The following is a 25,804-nucleotide window of genomic DNA, read 5'->3' as shown; positions in this document are numbered from 1 at the left end:
CAGCTCTGGGAATGATCTACAAGGAAAAATCTCCTTTTAAATACCTAGTGAAACATGTTCATGAAACAGCAGTAAAATGCCGAGGTCACCTCCTGGCCTGTCCCGCTGAGATTTATACAAGGATGCTTGGGGGGAGACCTACCTCTCATCGCTCAATAAATCAATTTTTTTTATGGCACACTGTCAAAAACTGCACCATTTCTGGACATTTTTTCAAGGCTCCTTTCACTGCTCTCCTGTTTTTTGAAACCTTATTTACAGGGTGAATAATGTTGGAGGTATGAGGCGTGTGTGCTTGTGCGTCTTCAGTTGCGCGTATGTGTTTTAACACCATGGAACAATTCCCATACTGAAAAAAGCACTTAAAGTACAACACATAAAATCCACACTCATATTTAAACATAAACACACACCACACCAGAAGTTAACTTTGTTTAGCTCACATACCTGTTGATCCTAATCTCTTATGATCAAAAAGCCTCTAACTAATTCCAAGAAACCACAGGAGGCTTGTGGATTCATCATTCCTCGGCACTCTCAGGCTTCTTTCATTGTTGAACAGCCACACAGGATGAGCCAGGCAAAACATAGCCAGACTATGTGAAAGCCCATAATTAAACACCTCTGCCCCTACAGCAATCTCCTGAACCCACAGCTACAACCCCCCAATCCCGTTAGTTGTCTGCTCAGGCATATTCAAGGTTTTTGAAAAAAAGGCTGTTAGCTGCACACATCTACATCTTAAAAAAAACAATTAATTGACTGAGAATTTCATACATGATGCTCATTTGTTGAATGGAAAGATGAGTGAGATTATGTGACTTAATAAGCACTTTGCTTATATAAAAAGTATAATATGTTATGAATCTATGCTCCAAAATATCTATCACTAGTCTCACTAACTGTGCAATATTAGGTTAGATCTTATTTGGTGTGTGCTAGTTCTAGTGCACAGAGCAATGAAGCTGTGGGTTGGGTGAATTTATTTTGCTTGTGACAAATGCTTCATGTACACTGTAATTGGCAACAGGTGGCAGGCCGATGAAGATAAATTCTATTGATAATATTCTAATATGAGATATTTGATTTGATTAAAATCATTTGTTAAAAAATGAATGAGAATGTCTTCATGAGTTTCCTTAGCTGAGATTTAAAGGGGACTTATTATGCTCATTTCCAGCTCTATAATTTTACTCTGGGACTCCACTAGAATAGCTTTGCATAATCATAAACTCTTTATTTATCTTATACTAGCTCTTTATGCAGCCCCTCAGTTCACCCTCTGTCTGAAACAGGCTGTTGTAGCTCCTGTCTCTTGAGTCGTGTTAAGTTACTGCTGATGCAAACCCCACATTTCCTGCTTTACTGTTTCATATTAAAAGCTTTTAAATGACTAAATAATGTGAGACTTTTATTGTAAAGAATTTACAGGGAGTGAAACATGTTCCTCACTAAATAAGCGGAGCTTTGTTGCCAGCGCTAAAACCTGGTCAAAATAACAAGATATGTTATAACCTCATACATATGACTGAAAATGAGGAAAAGCATAATAGGTCCCCTTTAAACTGTAACTGAGGCACACAAACACAGGCAGTGAAGTGTTTCTTCACTTGTAAAATTGTTCAGCAGTCCATTAAATGATTAGCAAAACCCAAACTACAGTATGAAGCATGATCTCTTTTTACTGAAAACTGGCTGATAAATGCAGAGGAAGACATATCAGTTTTCTGTTTGTACCAGAGATAAAAGAATGTGAAATGGATACTTCAATGTGAAAGCCAATTATCTGTTATATTCTTTGGCAGGTGATCCCATATTCATGTCTTGTCTTGGCACTGCTGCTCCCAACAGTGATATTGTGCTTATTAATTTCTGTCAGTGCACCATCAAATCCCAAACAGAGAAGACTTCTCTCTCAGTTGAAACTTGTGAGCAAAGCTTAGGGATTTTATACATTATTCATTTTTAATGTAAAGCACTTAATCATGTCTGCACTGTCCTCCATTTATCAAAAATGTGTCAAAGGAGTGTTTAAAATGTCTCTGAAGTTCCATCATGACTGAAGGGCTAGTAGTTTCAAATATTCAAATAAGGATTCAAATATCTTGGGGATCGTGATAGACTCAGATCTCTCCTTCAAAACTCAGGCTAAGAAGGTTTGCAACAGGGTCAAGTACAATCTAACAAATTTCAGATTCATAAGGAATTGCGGCTGCAATGAGGCTGCTAGAATGTACAGGAATGCTGTGATCATATCGCACCTAACCTACTGTTTAACAAGCTGGTCACAGGCAAGTAGTTCAACCTTGAGACCACTAGAATCATTATATAAACAACCCATGAAAACCTTTGATAAGAAGCCTAATAGTTTTCACCACAGCAACATACTGGAAAAACCATAACCCTCTGAGCTGGGAAAACCTAATCGAACATGCAAATACATGTCTCATCTATAAAATTGTTAATTGCATGGCTTCTCTTCCACTCTGTTGCTTTGTTAGGCAACCAGTAAATACAAATCAGGTTACAAGAGGAGTCACAAGAGGAAACTGCATTATCCCACTAAGACAATGTGCTCTCAGTCAATCTGCCTTTTAAAGCAGCACATGAATGGAATGCTGTACCAGTCCACATCAGGGAACTTACCACTTACAGGTCCTTTTCTAGATAGTTAAGAACATGTCTTACAAGCCACAAAATCTGTCAGCACTAGTTTGGATGCCTTCATCATCTGGCAAATGTCTGTCAATACACACACTTGTATGCTGCTGTTGTCCTTATATAATATATATAAGGACAACAGCTGCATATACTTGTTTTGGACCTGGTCTTGCACAAAGAGACATTATAGTTTTGGCATTTAACTTGTGCATTTTCTTTTCTAGAGACCGAAGCATGCGAAAACAGAAGAAACTTAGGAAGACTGTTAGCTAAACCACTCTGCCAAACAGCAATAGTCCAATCATAGCTTTAGGTACCCCAACTAGGCATGCCAAGCTTTGTATCTCTTCACACACACCAGCATTATGCATTCACATTCATTTGTTGTGTTAAAAAAGCCCCATTCATGGCTACCATGTAGTATTTCCCCACTGTGTGGAAGCTGGTCCTGGATGCTATCAGAGTTTGAGCTAATGATAGCAGTTCTGTCCTGCTCTTTATTGGATTTGGGGAAGTTTACAATCCAGGAACCCAAGCCAAACTAACTGAGATAGCTTTAAGTTTGCCAAATGCATCAGTTTGTCCTCATCCTAAAAGCCTTTACTCTTGTAATATTAAAAGTGACACATACAATTTGAAAATATGAACAAAAAAGCTAAGTGGCCAGACAGGGTTATGTTAGAATAAAATAACTGTCTGATCCTATATTTTTCCTAAATTACCATATAATACAAGGTCTAACTAGCTCTGTACTGCAATACAAGAACAATGCTGTGTCTTTATTTCCATATCTTTTGCATGGATCATCAACTGGTGAGGATGCTAACTGTTTGCCTGAGAAATCAAGTGCATATGTAAAACTCCTTTTACATAATTAAGATTCTGCATTTTTCACAAACTCATGAAGCTAAAGTGAGCGTAATTAGCAAGCTATCTAGAGCTGATAAAATCTGCCACCAGCAGTTGTCATTTCAGGCAAAATCAATTGTTGGCTTGAAATGAGAAACCTGCATTAAAAGGACCAATTGTTTCAAAAATAAAACATTTTGAGTGGTATTCCTTCCACTGTTATCATTGTAAACTGCATTATCTGCTGTGCAACAACAGAAAGCATAGCAACAGTAACTAACAGGGATGGGGTTTAGCGAATAAAAATGATAACAAAAACAAATTCCAGTAACCAATAACAAAAAGGGGTCAGAGCCATAATGTCTGGTCAATAATTCCTGTGACCCAACATGATCTTATGAGACAGCAGTGCTAGGAAAGGCATGAAATTATGACTTTAGTGCATAGAGGAGAGGTGATATATACAGTGGTGAGAAGATGATGTAAGAGATTAATTTTAAGCCCTACAGGGTTGGGAGTCAGGAGTGGGAAGGTCACGTCACTATTGGTTTGCCTTTGGCTTGATCCAAGGGTATGTAATTTTTTTATTCATAGCAGACACTGAACAGCTTTTTACTGAGCGCCTCATGCTGTCTCTGACAGCCGCTCACATCAGGAGGTTTTAAATCTAAGTTAGGGCCGTGAGTAACTATTACCTTGAAATTCACTGAGAGGACGGCAGTAAATTCAATCAATCATGCGTATTACGAGTATTAAAGGAACTGGCCACAAATGTGCATTATGAAGCATAATAAAACAGGGTTACCCTCAGATTTTTCGCTTCAATTGCCCACAAGATGTATTGGTTTTGGACTAAAGAGATAATCCGCACTGAAGCTTTCCTTCCACTGCACATAAAATGCTTAGATTACTAAGCTTAGCTTTAATGAGACTCCTGGTGAGAGTTTGTTATTCCATCTCAAATGCAAGACTGAGTTTTTTTGTTTTCATTTAAGCATTTATGGATAATTGATGAAAGGTCTCTCAGGGATCAGACCTTTTAGGTTTAATTGCAGGAGGGGCATAAAGATCACAACTTAATGGCGCCAGACAGTCTAAAAGTATTACAGATCATTGTTGTGACTTCACAGAAAAAAATGCAATAAACATGCATTTTATATGTGAATACAATATTTTTAATGGCACTCTTTATGCTATTTTGATTTTACAACTTTGATTAATCACACAGAGTAAGGCAGAAAATATTCATGAGGTGTGGTTTGTACTTGCTTTATCTGAGTAAAATAAAAATAAATAAAGTAACCTAATATATAATTTAATTTAAGAAATACTGGTGGGATATTTATCTATTGGGTAAGTAAATTTTTATTTTCAATTATGTAACAAAAAAAAACAAGCTTATGTTTCCTTTTTAGTGTCCTGTCATACTTGGTTTGCTCAGTTTTTGCCTTAAAAAAGTTACATAAAGACAAAAAAGTAATGGAGGTGGGAGGAAAGGTACTAAATGTTTTAGCAGATGAGCTGTGCATATATTTCACTCTATCAAGTGCATATTAATTTAAAACATTAGTTACAGTGTATGAGTGATATCTTGTTGATATTAGTATATGTTAATGTCCCTTAAATGATGATGGTAGTCTTACATCCATTCTCACAGAGCAAATTGTGAGAGTGGATGTGTTGAGTGGTAATGTAGAGACTCCATCAACCCCAGCAGGCCGAGCCAGTTAGAACCCAGCAGATTTACTCTGTGCCAGCTTCAGACCTGCCAGACTCTCGGGGGGGGGGGGCTTTTTTAAGGCATCACTGCTCTGTGCAGTTATTCACCAACATAAATTAAGACACTAAAAGTCACATTCTTAAGGTAGAACAGCAGTACTGTGACCACCCTACATTTACAGCCCTGTGAGAGAGCACAACAGAGCTGCACCTATTTGTTTACAGCATAAAACAAAAGACAAGGGGATACTACACACTGAAATACTTCTGAGCACAGTTTTTTTGAAGACATAAATCTGATAGCACAAGAGAAATCTGTGCAGGGGGTACGTAATTCACAGAGCTCGATGTGAAGTTATATACTTCTTAATGTGTTCCCCTAGGGCCCCCTGCAGTAAGGTGCATTCCCTGTGGGTTTCATTAAGCAAAGTAAATTAATAAAATAAAATTACTTTGTTTGCTTACAGATCAGTGTGTACACCGACATTAAAGTCGGGAAAACTATCAGTGTGGTACCACAGACTAGTCGATGTGTGTTATGTTGTGACTAAAAATAACATGTTATACCTGAGATCCGTGCAGAGCCCCCTCTGATGTAGAGGGGCGGAGCCTGGAAGGCGTAGATGACATCATTCTCAGCTATGCTGGTTAGATCCTCTTCATCAAAGAAGGAGCGCTGGAACCCTGTGGAGTAAACCTCTGTCAGGATCACCTGGAGACGAACAGAGATACACACACACACACAGACACACACACACATACACGTTAAGTTTCCTTACTGCAGTGCCGTTATACAGAATATGTCATAATACAGCACAAGTGAACTTTGAACCCACTTGATAGTACACCAACCTTTGCACTATTATTCCCCTTAATTCCCATTCCCATTACACTCAAAAATCCATCCTACTTAAAAGACAGGTTCAAAATTTTCCAAGGCTGTCTTAAAACAACAGTCAGGTGTCCATATGAACAGTGAAAGAGGTTTTCCTTGCTGTAATCATCATCATACTGGTTATTAAAAGATCTGCTTCAAATATGCTTTTAATGTAAGTGATGGGGGCCAAAATCCAGTGTGTCCACACAGTTATTTTGTGCAAAAAGGTGATCTAAAGCTTATATGAGGCTTCAGCAGTCTGAGTTAGTCTTATCAAGTGGATATCTGCCACATATTTGCAGTCTTTTTAGCATCACATTCCCCCTTTGTATTTCCTTGGACAGTGTTTCCCTGTTGAGCTGCGGTGGAATAAGATCTGCATTATAATCACACTCATGTGCCAGCCAAGGTGAGCTGTGCTGCTCTGTCACAGTAGTTTATGGTTTAAAATAGGAACATATAAGAAGAATAACACAAGGGAGTGGAAGCACAACTGTGTTTATCACTGCTTTTGTTACCTGGTCTGGGGAAATTTTCCCCTCGTCAGCCACCATCCTCCTCAGACAGGCCATGGAACCAAACAGAGGCACAGCCAGCCCGACTCGCAGAAACCTCTGTCCTTTGGTGCTGAACACCAGAGTCACACACAGCGGCCTGCCAGAGATAAAGACACACAATCAGGGACGGTGGGAAACAGCCCAGCCTCTATTTTGCCTTCTGTGCCATTTCTACTGCAGCCTCCTCTATGGCCAGGAAGGGACAAAAGAAGACTTTCATGAATAAATCAATACATTTTAACATTAATAATAGATCATTAGGACTTAGTTTTATGTGTGCAAAATAATGGAATCTCTACTGCATTTTTAAAAACGAGGAGCGTTTGGCTCTGACCTCTCCAGAGGCTGTGCTGACATGAGCAGGGTGCTGGGACATAATGGCTTCTTTGAATACCAGTACACTGAGGAGATACAGAAGAGCCCAGCCTGGTACCTGTGGGAGTCTGTGGCCTAGAGACTGTAGCTAGTGGCATAGAAAGACATGGCCAAGAGAGGCTGTATGGAGGAATGGAGGGGTGATGACAAATGTTTTTTTGTTATTTATTTGCACCTCAATATAGTACAACTAATTCATTTAATCTGAGATCAACTCTATTGATCCCTTTCAGGGAAATTAAAGTGTAACAACAGCAAAACAAAGTGCAAGAACATGTCATAGTATAGCTAACATTTAAAAATATGAAAACTCAAATGTATACTAATATCAACATTTTAACTGAAAGGAATGGAAAAAGAATAGGTACAACAGAAAAATAAAGAAGCAGAATATTTCTTTAGATAAGGGATCAAAATAAAAACAAAATCACAGCTCATACAGAAACATTTATCCTAGAAAGATGTTCGAGAATGAAAAAGTCTGGCGTGTTCTTGATCATCGCACAGTGGAGGCTCTGAGTGATGAAGATGCAGAGTGATAGCAGGGGATGAGAGATGACTGCACAAGGATAACCTCTACTCTACAGCCAAGGAGTTTGGATACAAAACATCTGCAGTACTTTGAAGTTTGTTCTATAACTAACTGGAAACCATTTTAAAAATTTAAGAATAGGAGTTATCTGCATAATTCCATTGGTTCTTGTTAGGCACAAGAAGTATTGTTAAGTCTGTATATCTGAAACAAAACAAAACAAACAACAAAACCTACTGAACCGAAAGATTTACTCTTGTTCCACTGATTTGGGTGGGAAACAGGAAACTTCAAAAGAGCACAGTAGAAGAAGTATACAGTAAATTGGCAGCACTAATCAAGCCACGGTTCAAGGAGGAGCTCCAATTTATGCTAATTACATTTTTCACACTAATAAGGACAAAACAAATCATGGTAACCGCTCTGTAGTGGGGAGGGAATTGCACCCAAAGCTTTAATTTCAGCATTAATTTGAGACGATGATTTCAGTTTTCAGCCACTGAGATAGAATATTCATGTACAAAAGGTCTCTGTCACATTCCCAGAGCAAGCTTTGCAGCCATGTAGTGTAAATAAAATCATCCAACATGTAAAGAGCACATGATTGCCAAGAGACAGAGCCCAATGTTTGGATTGCTGGGCATAGCAAATGTTGGTTTGGTAACAAACAGTATGTGTTTATGGCTTACAGACATGATCTAGCTGTGAGTGAGCTGATCTCTTCACACAGAAAAATATATTTAAAAATGCTTTAAAGACAATCCATCTGTTTTCTCCTCTGTGTATCCCTTCAGAAGTGTTTTCAGAAGTGTTTTCTCTCACCTTATCTGCCACACAGTAAAAAGAAAGGACGGTGACTAAATAATCTCAACTTGGCACACTGTCAGAACGAAGCTTTTAAAAACAATTTCCCAAATTAGAAGGGATGTTGGCTGAACTTGTGTGAACTATTTCAAAGACTAAAAGCTGAAAGGAAGGAAATAAGTGGCGAGAATGAAACCTGGCAAAGAGTGATCAACACACCTCTGTGTGTCAATCATGATAAAGAGATGAGCCTTACATACTGTACGGGGGCTGTGCTGTGTAAAAGCTACATTTTAGATTAAAAGCTCTGCCAATCAAATGTTAATATTTAGATTTATATTATAGATGAAATAAGAAAGAAATAGTAAGAAATAAGTAAGAAGTAGTCAACAGACATTTTGGGATTTACACTTATTCACTTTCTTGCCAAGAGTGAGATGAGAAGATTAATACCACTCTCAGGTGTATGAGTCTTCTCATCCAATGCTCTGCCCAAAAGCAAAGAAGTGTATTACCCAAAATGTAAAATTTTCTTTAAGGTTAGATTGACCTCTCCAGGGTGTACTCCTCCTCTTGCCCAATGAAAATTGGGAAAAGCTGCTGCATTCACAGTGAACCTAAACAGGAGAATTGATTTAAAAACGGACTGATAGATGGTTAAACAGGACTGATTATGCTCATTTCCAGCTCTAAATTTATACTTTTGGACTCCACTAAAGTAGCGCTGTATGATTCACAGTACAAAATACTTCTTATTTGTCTTATACTGACCCTTAATGCAGCCCCTCAGTTCAGCTTCCGTCTCTTAACAGGTAAGCTTAGCTCATGTCTCTTTAAGGCCCCCCTTCTGATGAGCCCACTCTGTTCTGATTGGCCAGCTTTCCGGAAGCTGCTGAGGGGCAGCTGTATGAGAGTCATGTTAAGTTACTGCTGATGCAAACCAACATTTCCTGCTTCACTGCTTCAAATTAAAAGCTTTTAAATGACTAAATAATGGGACACTTTTATTGTGACACAACAAGATATGGACATATTTAGAATCCTGTTCAGTGGATCAGTTAGAAATAACGCAGGGAGGTATAGAACAAGCAGAACAGCCACAGTGATGATGATGTTTGATGAAGAGCTGCAGACAACCAGCACAGCTCCAACAGGTAAATTACTTATTTTACTTTTCCCTGCTGTGTAATGGAGTCATGGCTTGGTGTTATTACTCCCAAAACATGGAAAAACACCGTAATGTTAGTGGAGTGGAGCAGTGAACTCACGCGCTGTGCGTGGAGCAGATGACCATATAAAGAAATCCATCACGAGCCAATATCGGCTTGGGCTGAGAGTAGAAAAAACTGTTGGAAACTGAGTGTTCACAGCATTCTGAAGCTGGTACTTTTTGCTCACAGGAATTACTTCTACATACATTTACCTCATTATTTGACATGTCAGCCACTTTTGACATGAACATCTGACATTGTAACTATATATATATATATGTATAACTGAAAATAAGGAAAAGCATAATAGGTCCCCTTTAATATTTGGGTTAGGGACAAGTTTTTTTGGTTTAGAGTCAGTCAACTCTATTTATATCCACCCTGAGAAGTCAAACTCAGTTTGCACCATACTACATAAAAGAAGTTGAAAAAGCTGAAAACCGATGGAGATGTCAAACAATTAAAGGAGCAGTGTGTAGGATTTAGTGGCATCTAGCGGTAAAGTTGCAGATTGCAACCAACCTCTCCCATCACCCTCCCCTTCCAAGCGTGTAGGGGAACCTACAGTGGTCAGCTTCTAACAGCCCGTCTCCCCTGGACAGGATGGGAGAAGAGGCACGTTACAGGAGACCAAATATCAGATTTAGTTTCTCAGTTGTGAATAGGATCACAATAACAAGCAGAAACAAGTATTATAAAGACCAAAAACAAGTATTGTAAGCATGTTGTGAGTATTTAAGTGAAAGCCAGTGTTTAGAATTTAAAACAAAAACCAATAGGTGGTGTGTGTTTGTTTGAGAAAGAGACTACCACGTAGATAAAGTGAGAGAGGCACTGGCTGAAAAACAGAGAATGAATGGGGTCTCCCCTCTTGAAAATGTCAGGATTTCCTGAACAGGTTGACCTTCGTTGACCTGACATGGAGGCTGAGTGGGTGTTGTGATGTAAAGTTGAATAAGACATTGTTTTTAATAGCTTAGAGGGGTTTCCACCAGCTTTTCCTCTTTGATAAAAGCCTGCCAGCTCCACAATAACTTGTGTTCCTACTGTATGTGGTGCATGAACAAACGTGGGTGTTGTCCAGCTGTTCTTTTACTGCAACCCTCTTTTTAATGCCTGAAGCTTAAGTTTAACAGCATGAACATCACAATCAACAACATAACAATCAAGCATTAAAGAAAGCACTGATATTGTATATTAATATTGCCTTGGAAACTCAAACTAAAGTCTAAAATGGATGCAATCATTTATTTGGAACTGTCTGTACTACTGTCTGTACTACTGTCTGTATTAACAAGACAAGAAGAAGAGTCTATAGCCATGAAGTGGCTCTGTGCTGCTGTATCTTTTAGCAGGTATAAATTTTACCATCTTAGTTTAGCATGTTAGCATGCTAACATTCGCTAATTAAGATAATGCTAATTATTAACGCTAATTTATTTCACAGGTCCTTTCATTTTATACTAATTTCCTGGAAATTATCTGAGTAATTTGCAAGTAGTTAATTTTTAGGAAATTTTACAGAGTGTGGTGAAATTTAGTACAAATGATAAAAAAAAACACGAAAAAAGTGTTAAGTTGGTTTAGTTGGTAAGTGCCAGTTCATTATATTTGGGTTCATATATAGTTGTTAATTTGCAGAAATTCTTCATAAATTGGACTCTAACTGGTAGAAAATGCTCAGTTTTCATTGTGTAGTTTTGTATGTCAAACTACATATTAACATATTAGGTTGTTTCTTCTCTATAATGAGCACATTTCCTGTATACTACCAAATTACATTTCCAACTCTTTCAAAGAAATGTCCTAGGAATTAACAGCTACACAGCAGCTACTTTTACTAAATTATTGAAAAAACATGTGCTAATATGTTGTTTGACACACAAACCTTCACACTGAAAACTAAATATTTTATGTCTGTTAAAGAATTGTCAAGAGTCCATTTTTGCAAATTAAGAACTATCTATCAACCCAAATATAATGATGGGTACTTAACAATTAAACCAACTCAACACTTTTTTCTGTTTTTTCCTATAATTCCTACTTAAAATGTCTTTAAAATTAACCATTAAATACTTGCAAATTACTTTACATTTTCCAGGTAATTAGTATAAAATGAAGGCACCTGAAAAATAAACTAATTAGCAGTAAAAAGTCATGGGATCAGGAGACTAGCAATGCTTGTACAAAATGGCACAGCAATCTATCCAGTAGTTGTTGAGATATTTCAGTCTGGACCAAAGTGGTGGACTGACCGGCTAAAAACAGCAGTGCTCACCTGGTCTGGCGAAGAGGAATGGGGAGTGAGATGCAGAGGAATGGGTCAAAGGTGTTGCTCTGTTTCAGACAGTGTGGGCATGTCAGCGAAGATCTACGAGAGAGTAAGTACACAGTTACATTAGTCTTGAAAAACCAGCTGTACTAACTTGACACAGACTTCCAAATAATTTCAGAGTCCTCCTGATTAAGTCTGGCAGGAATGGAGATGGCTTAATCTTGTTACACAAGTGAACAACACAGTCAAAATGAACACAGTGTTCCATACAGGACGCCTTGATCTGATTGTGAGAACGGAAAAGATGAGTGATGTAACTGATGAGAACGAGAGGGATCAGGGGTCGGGGTGGGGGTGTGGTAAGTAGTAGAAGAAGCCCCCTGGGGTGATTGGTGCTATAAACGGAAAACGGCAGGAGCGGTTTCCATCTTGTTGCATCACTCTCACCAGTGCTACTAATGCTCATGTGATGCCATAACAGGATCCAAAGCAGAGAAAAGTAGGGAGCTTTCATAAGTGATGGCCTTTCTTCTTCTGCATCTGAATGCACAAGACATGGATCACTGAAAGAGGAAATGACTGGATGCGTACAACAGTGATTTTCAATTCAACAAGTTTCCTGTTCAGTCCCTTTTGTTCATGATCACGCTTAAATCCCTCTCCACTTCTCAGGAGGAAAAAACCTATTCCAGTAAGTTAACTGTCTGAGCAATGACTCAGACAGCCCACTGAGGTTAATGGACGGATTGCTGGAAGTGATTTTGTAAACTGTCCTGCAAGTAAATTAAATCTTTTGTCCATTATTCTGAATCTTTAATCATAGTTTAATCATAATTTTTAATCTGTGAAGGATTTCCCTGGATACACTTTTCTGCAAATGCACAATGATCAAGTGAATCTTTAATAGATGCTTTCTATCAATATTGATTTATGGACAGCAAAGTCAGCCCACAAATTTAGCTTATTACTCTAGATCTCAAGGCTCAATGGGCATTTGCATGAATGAGAAACATCAGTGGATGTCGACCAAAATTACTTTGTACATGAGTGGATTTGACATTAACCAGTCAGACACACAAATCAAATGTAGTATTAAATTCAAAATGTAATAAAGCTCGACTGGGCTCAATCAATCTTCAGTTGTACACACTTATATCTAGAAGCAACAACTAATTTAATTTTTCTTGGAGTTTAGAGAAACAACCTTGTGCATGGAAGCTCATAAGTTTCATTTCTAAACCGGCTAGAAAATAAAAGATTTAGTCAGAAAGGGAATAAAATTCAAAAAAAAAAAGAAAAAAAAGATTGGAAAGGGAATAAAAAATTTTCTCCTGAGTAAAGACACCCCCGTTAGCAAGTGTGCAGTCTAAACATTAAAGGAGTGTGGTTGTACTTTGCAGGTCTTTGGTATGACTGTGTGTTAGCATATCAGTGTGAAAGATGGTGTTGCTGAAATGGCTGCTCAGCAGGCTTCTTCTGGAAAAATACAGGGAGAAACATATTCCCACCGCCTCAGACTAGTTAGACCTAATAAAAGCAGAAAGACGATCATTAAAGAAAGCTCTTCTGCTAGTTTTGAAATCCCTCACCACAATGGATTTCAGTACAATATATACATGAAAAAAATACACCATGGATCAACAGATAAGGTGCATATTTGTATTTTCAATGCCATGATCTACAGGGCACAATGCTAATGTCCTTACTCTGATTTAGCTTTTCATTTCTTTTCTTTTATTATCAGCATGGCAGATATAAATCTACAACTATGTGGGGTGAAATAACTTTTTCTCAATGACAGATTCGATTCGATTCACTACTGCTACTGTAACTGTAATGCAAAGCACCATGCTGTATATAAAATGATGATAGACTTCAGTGAAGCACAAACCAGCTGAAACCAGTAGCTACACCAGCACATAGAGTGTTATATAGAGTGTGAGAGAGTCTGGGCGACTTTAATCTACAGTAAGAAAGAATCATGTGTTTTATGTATCAGGATAGAGACTACATTTTGATTAAATCAAAAAATAACTGATTCATTTCAACTGACAAATTTCTTTTTGCTGTCACAAACTAAAAAAATACTCCCCTCTTATCTTCTCATTTCTCCCTGGCTCTGGTGAACATTTACAAGCTTTACAGGGCATCTTACCATGGGAAATTAAGCCATAGATGAACTGTTCAAACGTGTTTTCCTTATAGGAAGGCACCTGACAGACTCAGTGGGGGGTGGGTGGGAGGGGGGAGAGGGGGAGTGAATAAAGCTCTATTCAAGCAAGCCCAGCTGACACTGGCTCTTAGTGGATCTCTCCCTCTTGGCAGAGTAGAATGGCTGCCCTACGGATGTCTTATTCTCGCCAGGAAACAGTGAGGGCAGCTGCACTCCATGCATACAAATCACACTCAGGCCCCAATAAAACATAGATGTGCCCCACGTTGCTATAAAAAACTTAAAAAGAGAAAAGCAGCAGAGGAAGAGGTGATATTCTGGTGATGCTCTAATGGAGGAAGCGTGCAAAGGTTGAGAGGTATGTATTCCCTGTCTGCGATGCAGCCATGCTGAAGAGACTCTGAGCTTGATGCTTTCTTCACTGCTGTGGCTTTGAGGGTAGCTACTCAAACATTTTCCAGGATAATGCATCACACTAGTATCTTTATCTAATTGAGTTTCTTTCCTAAGGCAGGCAATTAAAAAATAAAAAGTCTCAATAAGTTATAATTTAATAGATTGGCAGCTAATTCTTCCCACTAAGCCTGACAGCTACTGTACTGTCTGTTGGTGGATAAAGGGTAGTTTATTCACCACACTAATGATCTGAATGTACGCCTCATGATTCACTAATTGAAACTACAATATACACATAAAAAACAGACCAATTACTGGGCCTGTAAAGTCCAAAGTACCAGTTACCCAACCCTGCCCTTCTAATCATAATAAATCAGGAGACATGGTACGATCAAAACAAAAGTCACCACTGATTCAGAGAAAAGACGACGTGAGGTTCTCTCAGAGAAAGTGGCATCAATGTAAGACGAGCTGCACTCCCACTGGAACTGCACTGCGTTTGTAATCTGAAACGCTCGGCTGCCCGTCACTTGGCTTCACTGTAATGAACAAAGCTTGACAGAGACATTTTCATCGCAGCCTGTGATTCACTCACATGAAGACAAAGACCACAGTTTTAAGATTTACTTGATCGGAGTAGTGAAGGACCAATAGATTATAAACATCTGTTTCTTCTTATGGAGGAAACAAAAGGCTAATTCAATTTATTGCAAAACGAAGCTTGAACATAAAAACGTTCAGCTCTGATTTTGATCAGCTGCAGCATGTGGTGACAGATAACATAAATTAAGAATAAAAAACTCTTCGCCTTGCTCGGAAAAGTGATTTAACTTGTTTGGACATGTATAATGGCTGTGATGATTGCATAGTGACAAACTGGGCTATTATAAGGATAATTCTCCGGTCTGTCAACTCGAGATGTTGTATCACATTGGACACTGCATTGCTAAGTGTTACACAGGCAGTGGTGGGGCCTCAGGACTCTTCAGAGCAAAAGAGAGGGACAGGAGTCAAGAAATATTTGTCCGATTCTAGCAATTAGAGCATCCATCTCCTCTTAAAACCTCACAGCCTTGTGATGCATGGTGTCTGCAATTTCTGCACTGCTAAAATAGATTCAGATTGTACACTTGTATATGTTAGAGTTCCTTTTGTAAAGTTTGTGCTTAGCCAACCCAGTCATATATATTCCCTCTGTACCATCTCTCCCACTCTCCCTGGCTAGCACAGTATATGAGTGGGTGAGAGGAACAAAATTTGCCTGCCAGGCTGCTAAGACTGCTGCTTCCTGTCTAGACACACCCAAGGTGTCACAGCTGAAACATTTGACAGTAAGGGTTGCAATTAAGAGATGCGCTCTGACAGATGTATTACTGGCAGTCACACAGAGCTGCCAATTTTCTGAGGAATTGGCAGATGGAGGAAGGTACAGACAAACAAGATATGAGTGGTTTGGTCTGGAGGGACAACTTTTCCAAACTTTTATTAATTAAACATAGATCAGATCTTGGCATAGACTCTAAAACCTCTATAATCCATCAGTTTGGTCAATGCTTTATGGTTGGAGTCCTGATGGTGGTGGGGCAGAGAATTGCATCAGCATCAAGAGATATGGGTGGATACAGACACTATGGGTGTTTGGTTTAAATAAAGGAGGCACAGATTAGACATTTAAACCTCCATGTGTAATGTAATTGGAAACTTCAGATTAATTTAGTGTGTTTTCAGACCTGCGTTTTTTAGTCTGGTTAAATTTCGATTTGTTTTGCCCCTTGGTACGATTCATTTGGGCAGATCCGAACACAGTAATTGTACTTGGCTGTGGACCACAACAACTGTACCAAGACCCTTTAAGGGAGTTGCCTCGGTATGGTTCCAAACCAACACTGGAGCAGTTTGTTTGTGGTGAGAATGTGATCCAACTACAAGGTGTACTATGCAAGTTTGAGCTAAACGACTCTAGTAGCCAGGGGCACTTTGCATACTGTTGCTACAACTGTTGCAAGCAGCTAGCGGGAGAGTGAATCGAGATCTGACCTGGTCTAACAGCGAAGTTGCATTTGGCCGGAGGAGCTTCTTCAGGACCGTCTTCCTGTGTTAAGTTCTTGCTCTAGACACATCTAACCACTGAGTGGAGTGAACATTCTCACCTGGCTTTTAGTGATGCATGAACTATAGGTTCAAAACACCCTAACACCCTGCGCAAGCTTCTTGATGTTCTCTACGCCCAGACTAAAAATGCAGTGACTTCCTGTTGGAAATGGCACATAGATGAGTTGGCCAGATAACCTCGGCATGTAAGTGATGCTCCACTCTCATTAGGCTGCAGCTGACAGATCTATATATTGTGTAAAAAATTAATTGCCTCTTTATCTCCCGGATGACTGACTGATGGGAGCCATGAGGACCTCCAGCTGCATGAGAAAAGTTAATAACACAGTGTGATGAAAAGTCTGTTTTTGGAGCTTTGCTGTTAATCACAAAAGAGCAAAAACAGTAAACAATTTTGATAAAGAGAAAAAATGGTATTAGAATCCAAGTACAGCAGACAGCTTCACAAGGTAACTTCCTTTCAGTGTTACAAAAGAACAGTGAAAATGTTCAAGCATTGGTACAGCTAACAACCCTAATTATTTCACCCAGCACAAGAAGTAAGCACTCGGAATAAGTACTTGTACTAAAGGGATTTCTTTATCCCTAAGAGACACAGAGGTTAGGGCACTGGGGAAGTTTTTCATCAGACCTTTTCACTATTACTGCTCTTGCCTGCTTGGTAATTACAGTGAAGATTTACTGAATTACTGTTCTTCTTGCCAGGCATATGTGTCTCTGAGGAGGAAAGAAATGATGACATCTGCATTACATCCGCAGTATCAATTACACTCTGGACCTGTCTCGACACAGGTATTATACAATTATATTTCAGTCACTTATCCGGAGCAACACTGGACAAAACACAGGACTGTTCTTAGACACTTAAACATGTGTTTGTAGTGGCAGTTAAGGCTATGACCTTTCTGTAGCAGGGAAGTCTGACATTTAGATCTGGCAACATGACAGTAGAGCTGTTGTACAGTAAACTTGACTCACAAGACACACGGTGATATCGTACATGTTAAATTTCCACCAGAGATATAAGGCTATAGACAGTACAGACAGACTGTCAGTAAATTGTTTTGGTTCAGGAGCAGAAGTCCTCAGTAATGTAGTGATAGTATATTTTCTTCAACACCACACATTCCTAAGTAAAACAGATATATCCAAAACAGGACAGTTAAAAAATCCTATTGAATGCATGAAGTATATCTTAAACTATAACAAGCTTACTGGAAACACAAACACCTCTTCTGTTTTGCCCTGAAAAATTACATTAGGCAAGAATAACAGACAACCATTTTATATTTTGTGAAGGGAAAAGTTGTAGGGTTGTGAAGTGGGAGGAGCTACTTCGGGCGCCCTTTGTTCTGGAAGTAAGAATCCAATTAATTTTTCCCATAGACAAATTTATGTACGTGACTCACAGCTGGAGCGCTCCTATGGCTTGGATCAGCATGAAACTCTCTTGGTTAAATCATCAGTATAAAAGATGAACAGCTGCATAATAAAATATCTGGTCCTTTGATAAAAAGTCAAAGTTACAAGCAGTATGACCCCAGGCTATATTTCGGCAAAGAACATCCAATCACTGAGCTTAAATTTCTGTCACAGGTGTTGCTCACAGCAGGCAGAAGCTAAAAATTATGATGTTGAGAAAACCTAAAACACAATCTGCAGCTTAAATCAATTACTTTTTAAATTTTGGTTTAGTTGTGGATTAATTCATCGACTATGGCTTAACTGCAACGACAAAGCATTTCGACTGGCCTCTTCTCCATTGCAGTGGTGGCCAAGGCTCATGGGTAGTGTAGTATGTTGAGCCGTCCATCATGCCAAAATAACGAAAATGACAAAACACGATTTCTTAGAAACTACTAACAGTAACAAATAATTGAAACTGATGGACATAATTTAAACTTATAGGATCGTAATACAACCCAGGAGATTCCTGTGTTTCTGATTAAGTAACGTTGAGTAAATTGTTTAAAAAAAATTAGAAATGGGAATACAGAATGAGAAAAAACTCTTCTTGAACCAGCAGTCCCTCCCACTTCACAACTTTATAAATATAATGTAACAGACACTTAAGCTGCTCCAAATTTCATTTTTGGCAGATGTGAGTGTAGCATGTAAAAAAAGTAAACTCACTTGTACTGTGCCTGGAAATGTTCCTGGACAAAGCTGTGCTGGACTCTGGGCTGCTGGGATTGGGACGGGTCAGGAGATAGCACCTCCTCAGCTCCACCGGGGCCCTGCAGCACATAGGAGGCCATCCATAAACACAACGCTCACACTGGCAGATTCTTCAGAGATCCATCATACATTACTCAGGTTGTCAAGAGCTATCACTGTGAGTGGGAACTCATATAGTAGTAGTACCACAATCATTTTGGTAATCTTACAGAAGCTCCTGTGGAATGCAGCTATAGCAGATTCTTGCTTTTCCTTGACAATAAAGCGATATTCAAAAGCAGTGGAATGTGCTGACCTAAACATAACCCCCTGGGAAGCCCCCGTCTTTATTCTTTCATCTACTCACCTACAACAGAGGGAAAGCTGGCCTTGGATGAGGATAAAAGAATTAAGGAAAAAAAGATAAAAAACTAAGACTGATCACTGAAAGACTAGCAAGGTCACAAAACAAATGTGTGGGCTGGCACACACTGGGAGTCTGTCTCACAAACACCGCTGTGTGTTAATGACAGAACTGAACCGAAAGACCTTCTGCATCAGTTATTATATTGTCTTTTACCGTCTTAATGCCAGGTAACTGTCTTGCTTTGTGTAGTCTTTTATATTATAACACATTTTAATTGTGCCAAAAACAGCATTACAGTAAAATGAATATTTTTTCTTCATCTGTAATCTAACATTAGAATATATTCATTATACTTGGTAATAATGGTGCACTAATTTTGTGAGCCATCTAACTTACGTTTATCTTGTCCTCTGACTTGAGAAGAGATAAAGTATGTAGGATAACTCACACTCACTCCTGTCTGTGTGCACACGGCGCAAGAGCAAGAGGAGAGGGAGAGATGCTGTGCTGCTGCCAGAAGAGCCGCTGACTGAGATTACTCTGAGCAGCATGCATGGGAATACATTACAATATATTTGTGTATATTTCTTGCTTTCCACTTGATGGTCTGAATAAATCGGTGCTGCATGTTGCTGCTGTTGCTCTGTGCTGCTCTGTCTTGTCTGTCCGTGTGCTGTCAGTGTCCTCTTTTCGTGCCGCAATGTTATCAGTTATGACTTTGATTTTCACTGAGTGAGACAATGGATGTGTGACATGAGAGTGTGTGAAAAGTGTCAACTGCATGAGTCTCATGGTCAATGCGTGAGACTTGGCAGCCCTGGATAAGGCAAACTTATTTACACATCCAGTAGGTACGGAGCATCATTATCATTCATTTGGAGTCGTGTTTCTGTCTACCTGATGAATGTAAATCCAATATTCACTCTCTTTTAGCTCTGTTTTTGGAGAAATTTCGGCCTCTTAAGCTGCTAAATGCCCCACTATGTTCACCAGCTAGTTGCTAGTGTGACTGTATCTGTTTGCTGTTTGGTGTTGAGCAGGTAGTGTACTGCTGCAGTCAAAAAGGACACTCTGGGACCGGTGAGAGTGAACCAAAACACTAACGTTGCAGTTGGACAGCTAAACAATGAGCCGAAACTCGCTATAAGGCTCAATAAAGAGTCAGCTGTCAGAGTTGCTAGTGTGACTGTATCTGTTTGCTGTTTGGTGTTGAGCAGGTAGTGTACTGCTGCAGTCAAAAAGGACACTCTGGGACCGGTGAGAGTGAACCAAAACACTAACGTTGCAGTTGGACAGCTAAACAATGAGCCGAAACTCGCTATAAGGCTCAATAAAGAGTCAGCTGTCAGAGTTGCTTCGCTCCCGTGCAGTTCTCTACAGTGTTTTGGTAGATGATTGTAGTAAAAACACTGATTAACTGGTTGTAAAAGTCGAAGCAAAGCTATTTTGCTGAATCGCAGAGTAGCCAAATCTCTCAGTAGACTGAATAGACAGTAATGACCAAACTGAATGGATGTTTTAAGTAATATTATACAAGTAGTGAATGTCGCTAATGTATTTAAATTTATCACTGAGTTTGCTGTAGCTCAAGGCAGTGATGTCTATTATCACAGATCACTAAAACAACACGTGTACATATGTTCAAGTGTTATGGTTTTATTTTAGTTGTTTTTGGCCTTTTGTCATTGTCCTTTGCTCTCTTCGCTATCCATTTTTACTGACAGCTCCTAGTGGCAAACAGCTAACAATGGAGATGAACATGCTCATGACATCACCATCTAGCTTGTTTAAAAATACCTGCCCCTATTGGCAAAAAAAGCGAAATACTATTTAGTTTTCCTGCAAATCTAGATGAATCTCAGGTTTGATTGCAGAGCTCTATCTTATCCAAGGTAAAAACCATACAAACCACATTCATATTATTCTGTGCTTCATCTCCACTTTAAGTCATCATATCATCTCAGCTGTGCTTTTACACCGGGCCGGAACTGCACTCTCTCTGAGCTTTCTCTGTTGACACACGCTCTCTCTCTGTTTACTATTCCTCCCATTTCTAGCACGGCTCCTGGTCCCATACTGGCCGCCACTGTTCCCAGGCTGGCAGCTCGACCATGACCTCCGCTCACAAATGGAGCTGAAAGGAGGTTTAGAATTTCTAAAAGGGAGACGAAGGTGGAGGGTGTCTGAGAAATCAGGGTGAGACAGACAGACAGAGAGGCAGGAGAGTCCTTTACAGTTCACCACCATTTCAGATCCTGAGTCTATTCTTCTAAGAGCATTTGAGCTTTGCAAAAACCAAACGCAAGACTGAAACCTGACCTTCCTGCTGCACTGTGTTCCAACAGGCATGTACAATGGCAAACCTCTGCCTCCTCTCTCACTCTTCCTTCTTTGCTTTGAGTTTTTTCCTCTTGTTATATTCTGCCACGAAACATGAAGACTGCCAAAAGGGGAGACTCGACACAGCTGATCTTCTTGTTGAGGTAAAACATGTAATTAGATGATGTGAGAGAGATTCAGAGTGCAACCCTTCAGATTTTTTCATTTTTAATCAAATACACTGACATCAGCCCTGTATTTCACTGCCTTTTTTTCCCTCCACATAATGGATTCCAGAGCTATCGTTATGTAGAGATAACAAAGCAACATTCAGGCCACCGAGTGCAGACACAGTTGGTCTTATCACTTCTCAGAAATGCATGCCCAGCTCTGCCTTGTCAATAGACTGCAAGGCGTCAGCTGCGTGTTAAAAGTAGCTGTGGACGATGCGGACATTTAAGCACAGTGAGAACGTGGGACAAGTTATATGGCCGCTGACATGTGGTTCTGATAAGACCTCAGTCTCTAAAAGATCATGGCCAGATACTGCAGACCGCTGCTGGTCTAATAAATTGTTTTACAGGTTGTTGGGCGACCCCTACAGAGCAGGGGTCCATCTCAAGAAGTGCCATGTGCCGGTCTGAAATTGAGATGCTATCTTTGAAATTGGTCGTCATAAAAATATGCCAACTTCAAACTGATAAAAAAAATTACACAGGCAGGCAACAGAGGGAAAAAAAATCAGAGAAGCTATTTTTAGGGTAAGATCTGACCAGTGGTCGGCTATTACCACATGGGAGAAAAAAATGGGAAAAGCACAGCGTGTGAAATTTCATTTTTTACACTTAGACTCCATTATTCTTCTGTACATACAGTACTTACTATATACAGTGCACACACACTGAAAGCCTGTCCATGTAGTATGTACAAATGTATCCAAACTTACTGACCTCTCTCCTTCCTAATAATCATCACGAGCATTATCATCAATCAAAGCAATTACCTCTGAAAATAAGTGAAGAAACTAAGAAAGTAAACAAACCTTTTGCTGCAGTACAGTATGAATCAGATCAACAAATGATCTTGTTCCCCAAAATATGAGTGCATACATTTCCTACACTACTGATGCAGCTGACCCATGCACCTCATGCTAATATATTTTGTTCTGCTTTAATTCTACTCAGTAATTACTCAGTAATTGTACTTTATTTTCTATTACACCAATATTACTTAGTTATTAAAATAATAAATGTTATTACTATGAAATTACCTGCCTGTAAATTAAAAGGTTACCTTTCAAATGAAACAACCATTGGCACTCTAAATGTGAATATAAAATAAATGAGCAGCAAATTTTCAAAAGCAAAAACATATTAATCAAATATCAGAGTAATGTCAGTCATTTAACTTGGCTTGTCTCCCCTCAAAGTAGTGGCTTGTCTGGGATAAAAACATGCTGATGAGAGTAAATTAGCCTTAGTCTAATTTAGTCTTGTTGGTAATTTGGTCCGGACCAGTTTGGTATGTTGTTACATCCTGTGGCAGACACAGTGGCTACTGATTTGATTTGTTCTTTTTGGCTATTTTGTAGCTTTTTTGTGGCTATTAACCAACCACATTGAGATGGAAAAATTTTGGGTTCCTCTGTTTGTGCCAGTTTCTTCCCTTCAGGGAAGATGAGGAGAGAGTACATTCTGGTCCCCCTTAGTTCTTTTGGTGTATTATGGGGTCAGTTCAGGCAGGAGTATCATTTAGCAGCAAGTTCTGCTAGGGGACTTGTGGTGATCTAACAGCAGTGAATGTGCATACAGCTTTGAAAAGGTCACTAACTTATTGTTTGCTTTCTTCAACCCAAAGTTTTTGCATGCATAAGTACTCCACTTAAGTACCCCACTTGTCACAAACTGGCTCAAAGTGTGTGTATGAGTTATAGGCTGAAAAATGACAAATCACACACCAAAACAGTCCAACAGTCCAACATTTTATTCTGAAAGTCAGATTTATGCACTATACTGTATAGTTCCCTCAGAATTTCACACAATGGAACGAAAAGCATGGCATGTACACTCATTTCTGCTAACAATCCCATGATGCAAAGCGCTGTTTTATGCTGCATCCATGCAGTGTAGACTGAGGACAGGAAATCCTCACAGAGGACAGGTTAAACACTGCAGGCAGAGAGGGAAAGTCAATACTTCGTAAAACTGGTTTTAACAACATTTAAATGTCACAAACACTGGCAAGTTGTAACTTGTGAAGTGAAGTTGAGCAGAGAAAATACCATTAAAAAATTTAAAAATGGATCTGCACTACTCTGCAACCAATGCATCTGAAAAGATAACATGGAGAAATATAAACACAAAAATGTGCAACTGCTAATATCCGAGATATGTAAAGCCAGAGAATTGTCTACCTCTGCTTAATCCATAAGCCTCTATACCAGGAGAGAGTGTGTGCCAGTGCCCAAGGAGCAAGGAGAAAATTAAAACTCAAATCCCTCACCCTGGCACCTAGTGTGCTGTAATTGATTTCTGGGATTTAGATAAATGACAAAGATACAGCATGCAACCAAGTGGTGGTCTGGAGCCTGGCTGCTGGCTCAGCACTGTCAGCAGGAGGCCAGAGTTCACTGACGGTGAGTTTTTCAAGCTGACTGAAAGAGGACGACAGAGGGCCAGAGTGACGGAGAGAGCGAGACATGATAAGCACATTGTTGTGCAGCTGGCTGCTGAAAATCTGACAGCTGCCAGAAAGTGGTAATTTCATGCAAACAATAGAGAATACCGGGTTCATGTGAGTGTATCTTAATGGGAATACCATTGTGAAATATTTTTTGATAAAACATAACACGTTAGTGGTTGTGTTTAAGATCACATTTCCCTTGTTGTGCTATTTCAGAATCGCATATATGTTCACAGAGAGTCAATTTGAAAAGATTGTCTGGATCTGAATCAGTTGTCTGTCTTGGAACTTCAATATATATATATAGCTTCATCATCGTCTGTTTTCATATTTACTGTGCCAGTTAAAAAGTAAAAGATTGCTCTTTCTCAAAACATTACAATTATTTTTTCCCAATAAAATCTAAATTACTATGATCATTAGTACAATATTGAATAAATCAGAGCAGTGAAAACAAATGCTCATGCTTTAATCTACCAAGAAATCACGCCTTGAGGCCTCTTTTTTTCGCTTTTCCACAATGAGATCAATGTTATTAAAAAGACATTTGGCAGCCTTGGAAACAGCGCTGCATTTACTCATTATCCATTTCAGCAGTGAGATGATGCAGACGCAGATGAGCAGCTCACTCCAAAGAATTTGTTAAATCCATGACTGTTGAATCTTGGTCATCTGTGCTTCAGCGTGAAAGCCTGAAATCGCACAGATTAACGGTGCACTCTGTCCCATCGCGGAGGTTTTCAATAATTCACCCCCCCAAAAAAATAAAATGTTGCTGGGAGTGATTCATCTCTGCCAGTTGATCCACTGTAAAGGAACTCAGGACTCAATCCAGGAAATATACCCCCCCCCTCCCCCCTCCCCCATCCTCATAGACCACCTGCCTCATCCTGATGGGTTTTCAAGGATAGGGGGAGGTAGATTGTAAAGGGGGGGGGGGGGTGAGTGTTCCCAGTAATGGTCCTGATGTGAATAATTTAAACAAGCTGTGGAAACACACAGGGATGGACATGTGCTGCTGGTGAAGAAAGCACTATAGTGGAGTGATTGAGAACAAGACTCAACAGCACCTAAAACCCCATGCTGATCGTAACAGAGAGAGAGAAACTGAAAGATATGGGGCAGGCGTATACGTTTGTGTGTGTGTGTGTGTGTGTGTGTGTGTGTGTGTGTGTGCGTGTGTGTGTGTGTGGGTACAGACAGACAGAGAGTGAAAGAAAGGAGAGTGTTATTGAGTAACTGAATGTTTAAGAAAGTTGAAGTAGTACACAATCTGACATACAGAGTGAACATAAATAATGGACAATCTCCCTCAACATTGCCTCCTGTCGCGTGCGTACCTCTCTATAAATAGTCCCAATAATACTAGTGCTGGAAGCTTTTTTCCCTGACCCTTCCGCCCATTATTCCCAGTGGGTGATCACTCTGCATGGGGCACATTTGAATGGATATACTAAGAGCCCAGACCTCAGGGTTGTAACTGAATGACTGCTGCATATGATTCGGTTTGCTCAAGTCTTGTCTGACAGGACAAGAGGAGGGGCAGACTGACCCAGAGGCCATTTACAACTGTTATCTATACAGTCGCTGTTAGAATATATATGTGTCAAATGTGCATCTGTAATGCTGTTAGATCTTCAATTTGCCTTATATATCCACTACAGAAAAAAGTATTACTGTTGTATTACAGTGGGATTTGCGAGCATCCAATATAATGAAATGTCTCAAAATACCAAAG

General features: G+C 39.4%; 1 protein-coding gene across 1 annotated transcript in view; it reads right to left on the bottom strand.

The window, feature by feature from the left end:
* The window catches only part of usp43b (ubiquitin specific peptidase 43b), a 69,061-nt gene that overhangs the window by 25,039 nt on the left and 18,218 nt on the right, over positions 1-25,804 (bottom strand). The window contains exons 3-6 of the mRNA XM_044331596.1: positions 18,675-18,778; positions 11,864-11,956; positions 6,625-6,760; positions 5,797-5,941 (exon numbers count right to left, since the gene is read on the bottom strand). Coding sequence (XP_044187531.1) covers positions 5,797-5,941; positions 6,625-6,760; positions 11,864-11,956; positions 18,675-18,778 — 478 coding nt within the window. The remainder of the gene's footprint in view (positions 1-5,796; positions 5,942-6,624; positions 6,761-11,863; positions 11,957-18,674; positions 18,779-25,804) is intronic.

The sequence above is a fragment of the Thunnus albacares genome, chromosome 17, assembly GCF_914725855.1.
Source record: "Thunnus albacares chromosome 17, fThuAlb1.1, whole genome shotgun sequence".
NCBI classification, from domain to species: Eukaryota; Metazoa; Chordata; class Actinopteri; order Scombriformes; family Scombridae; genus Thunnus; species Thunnus albacares.
This window is presented reverse-complemented; position numbering and strand designations above follow the sequence as displayed.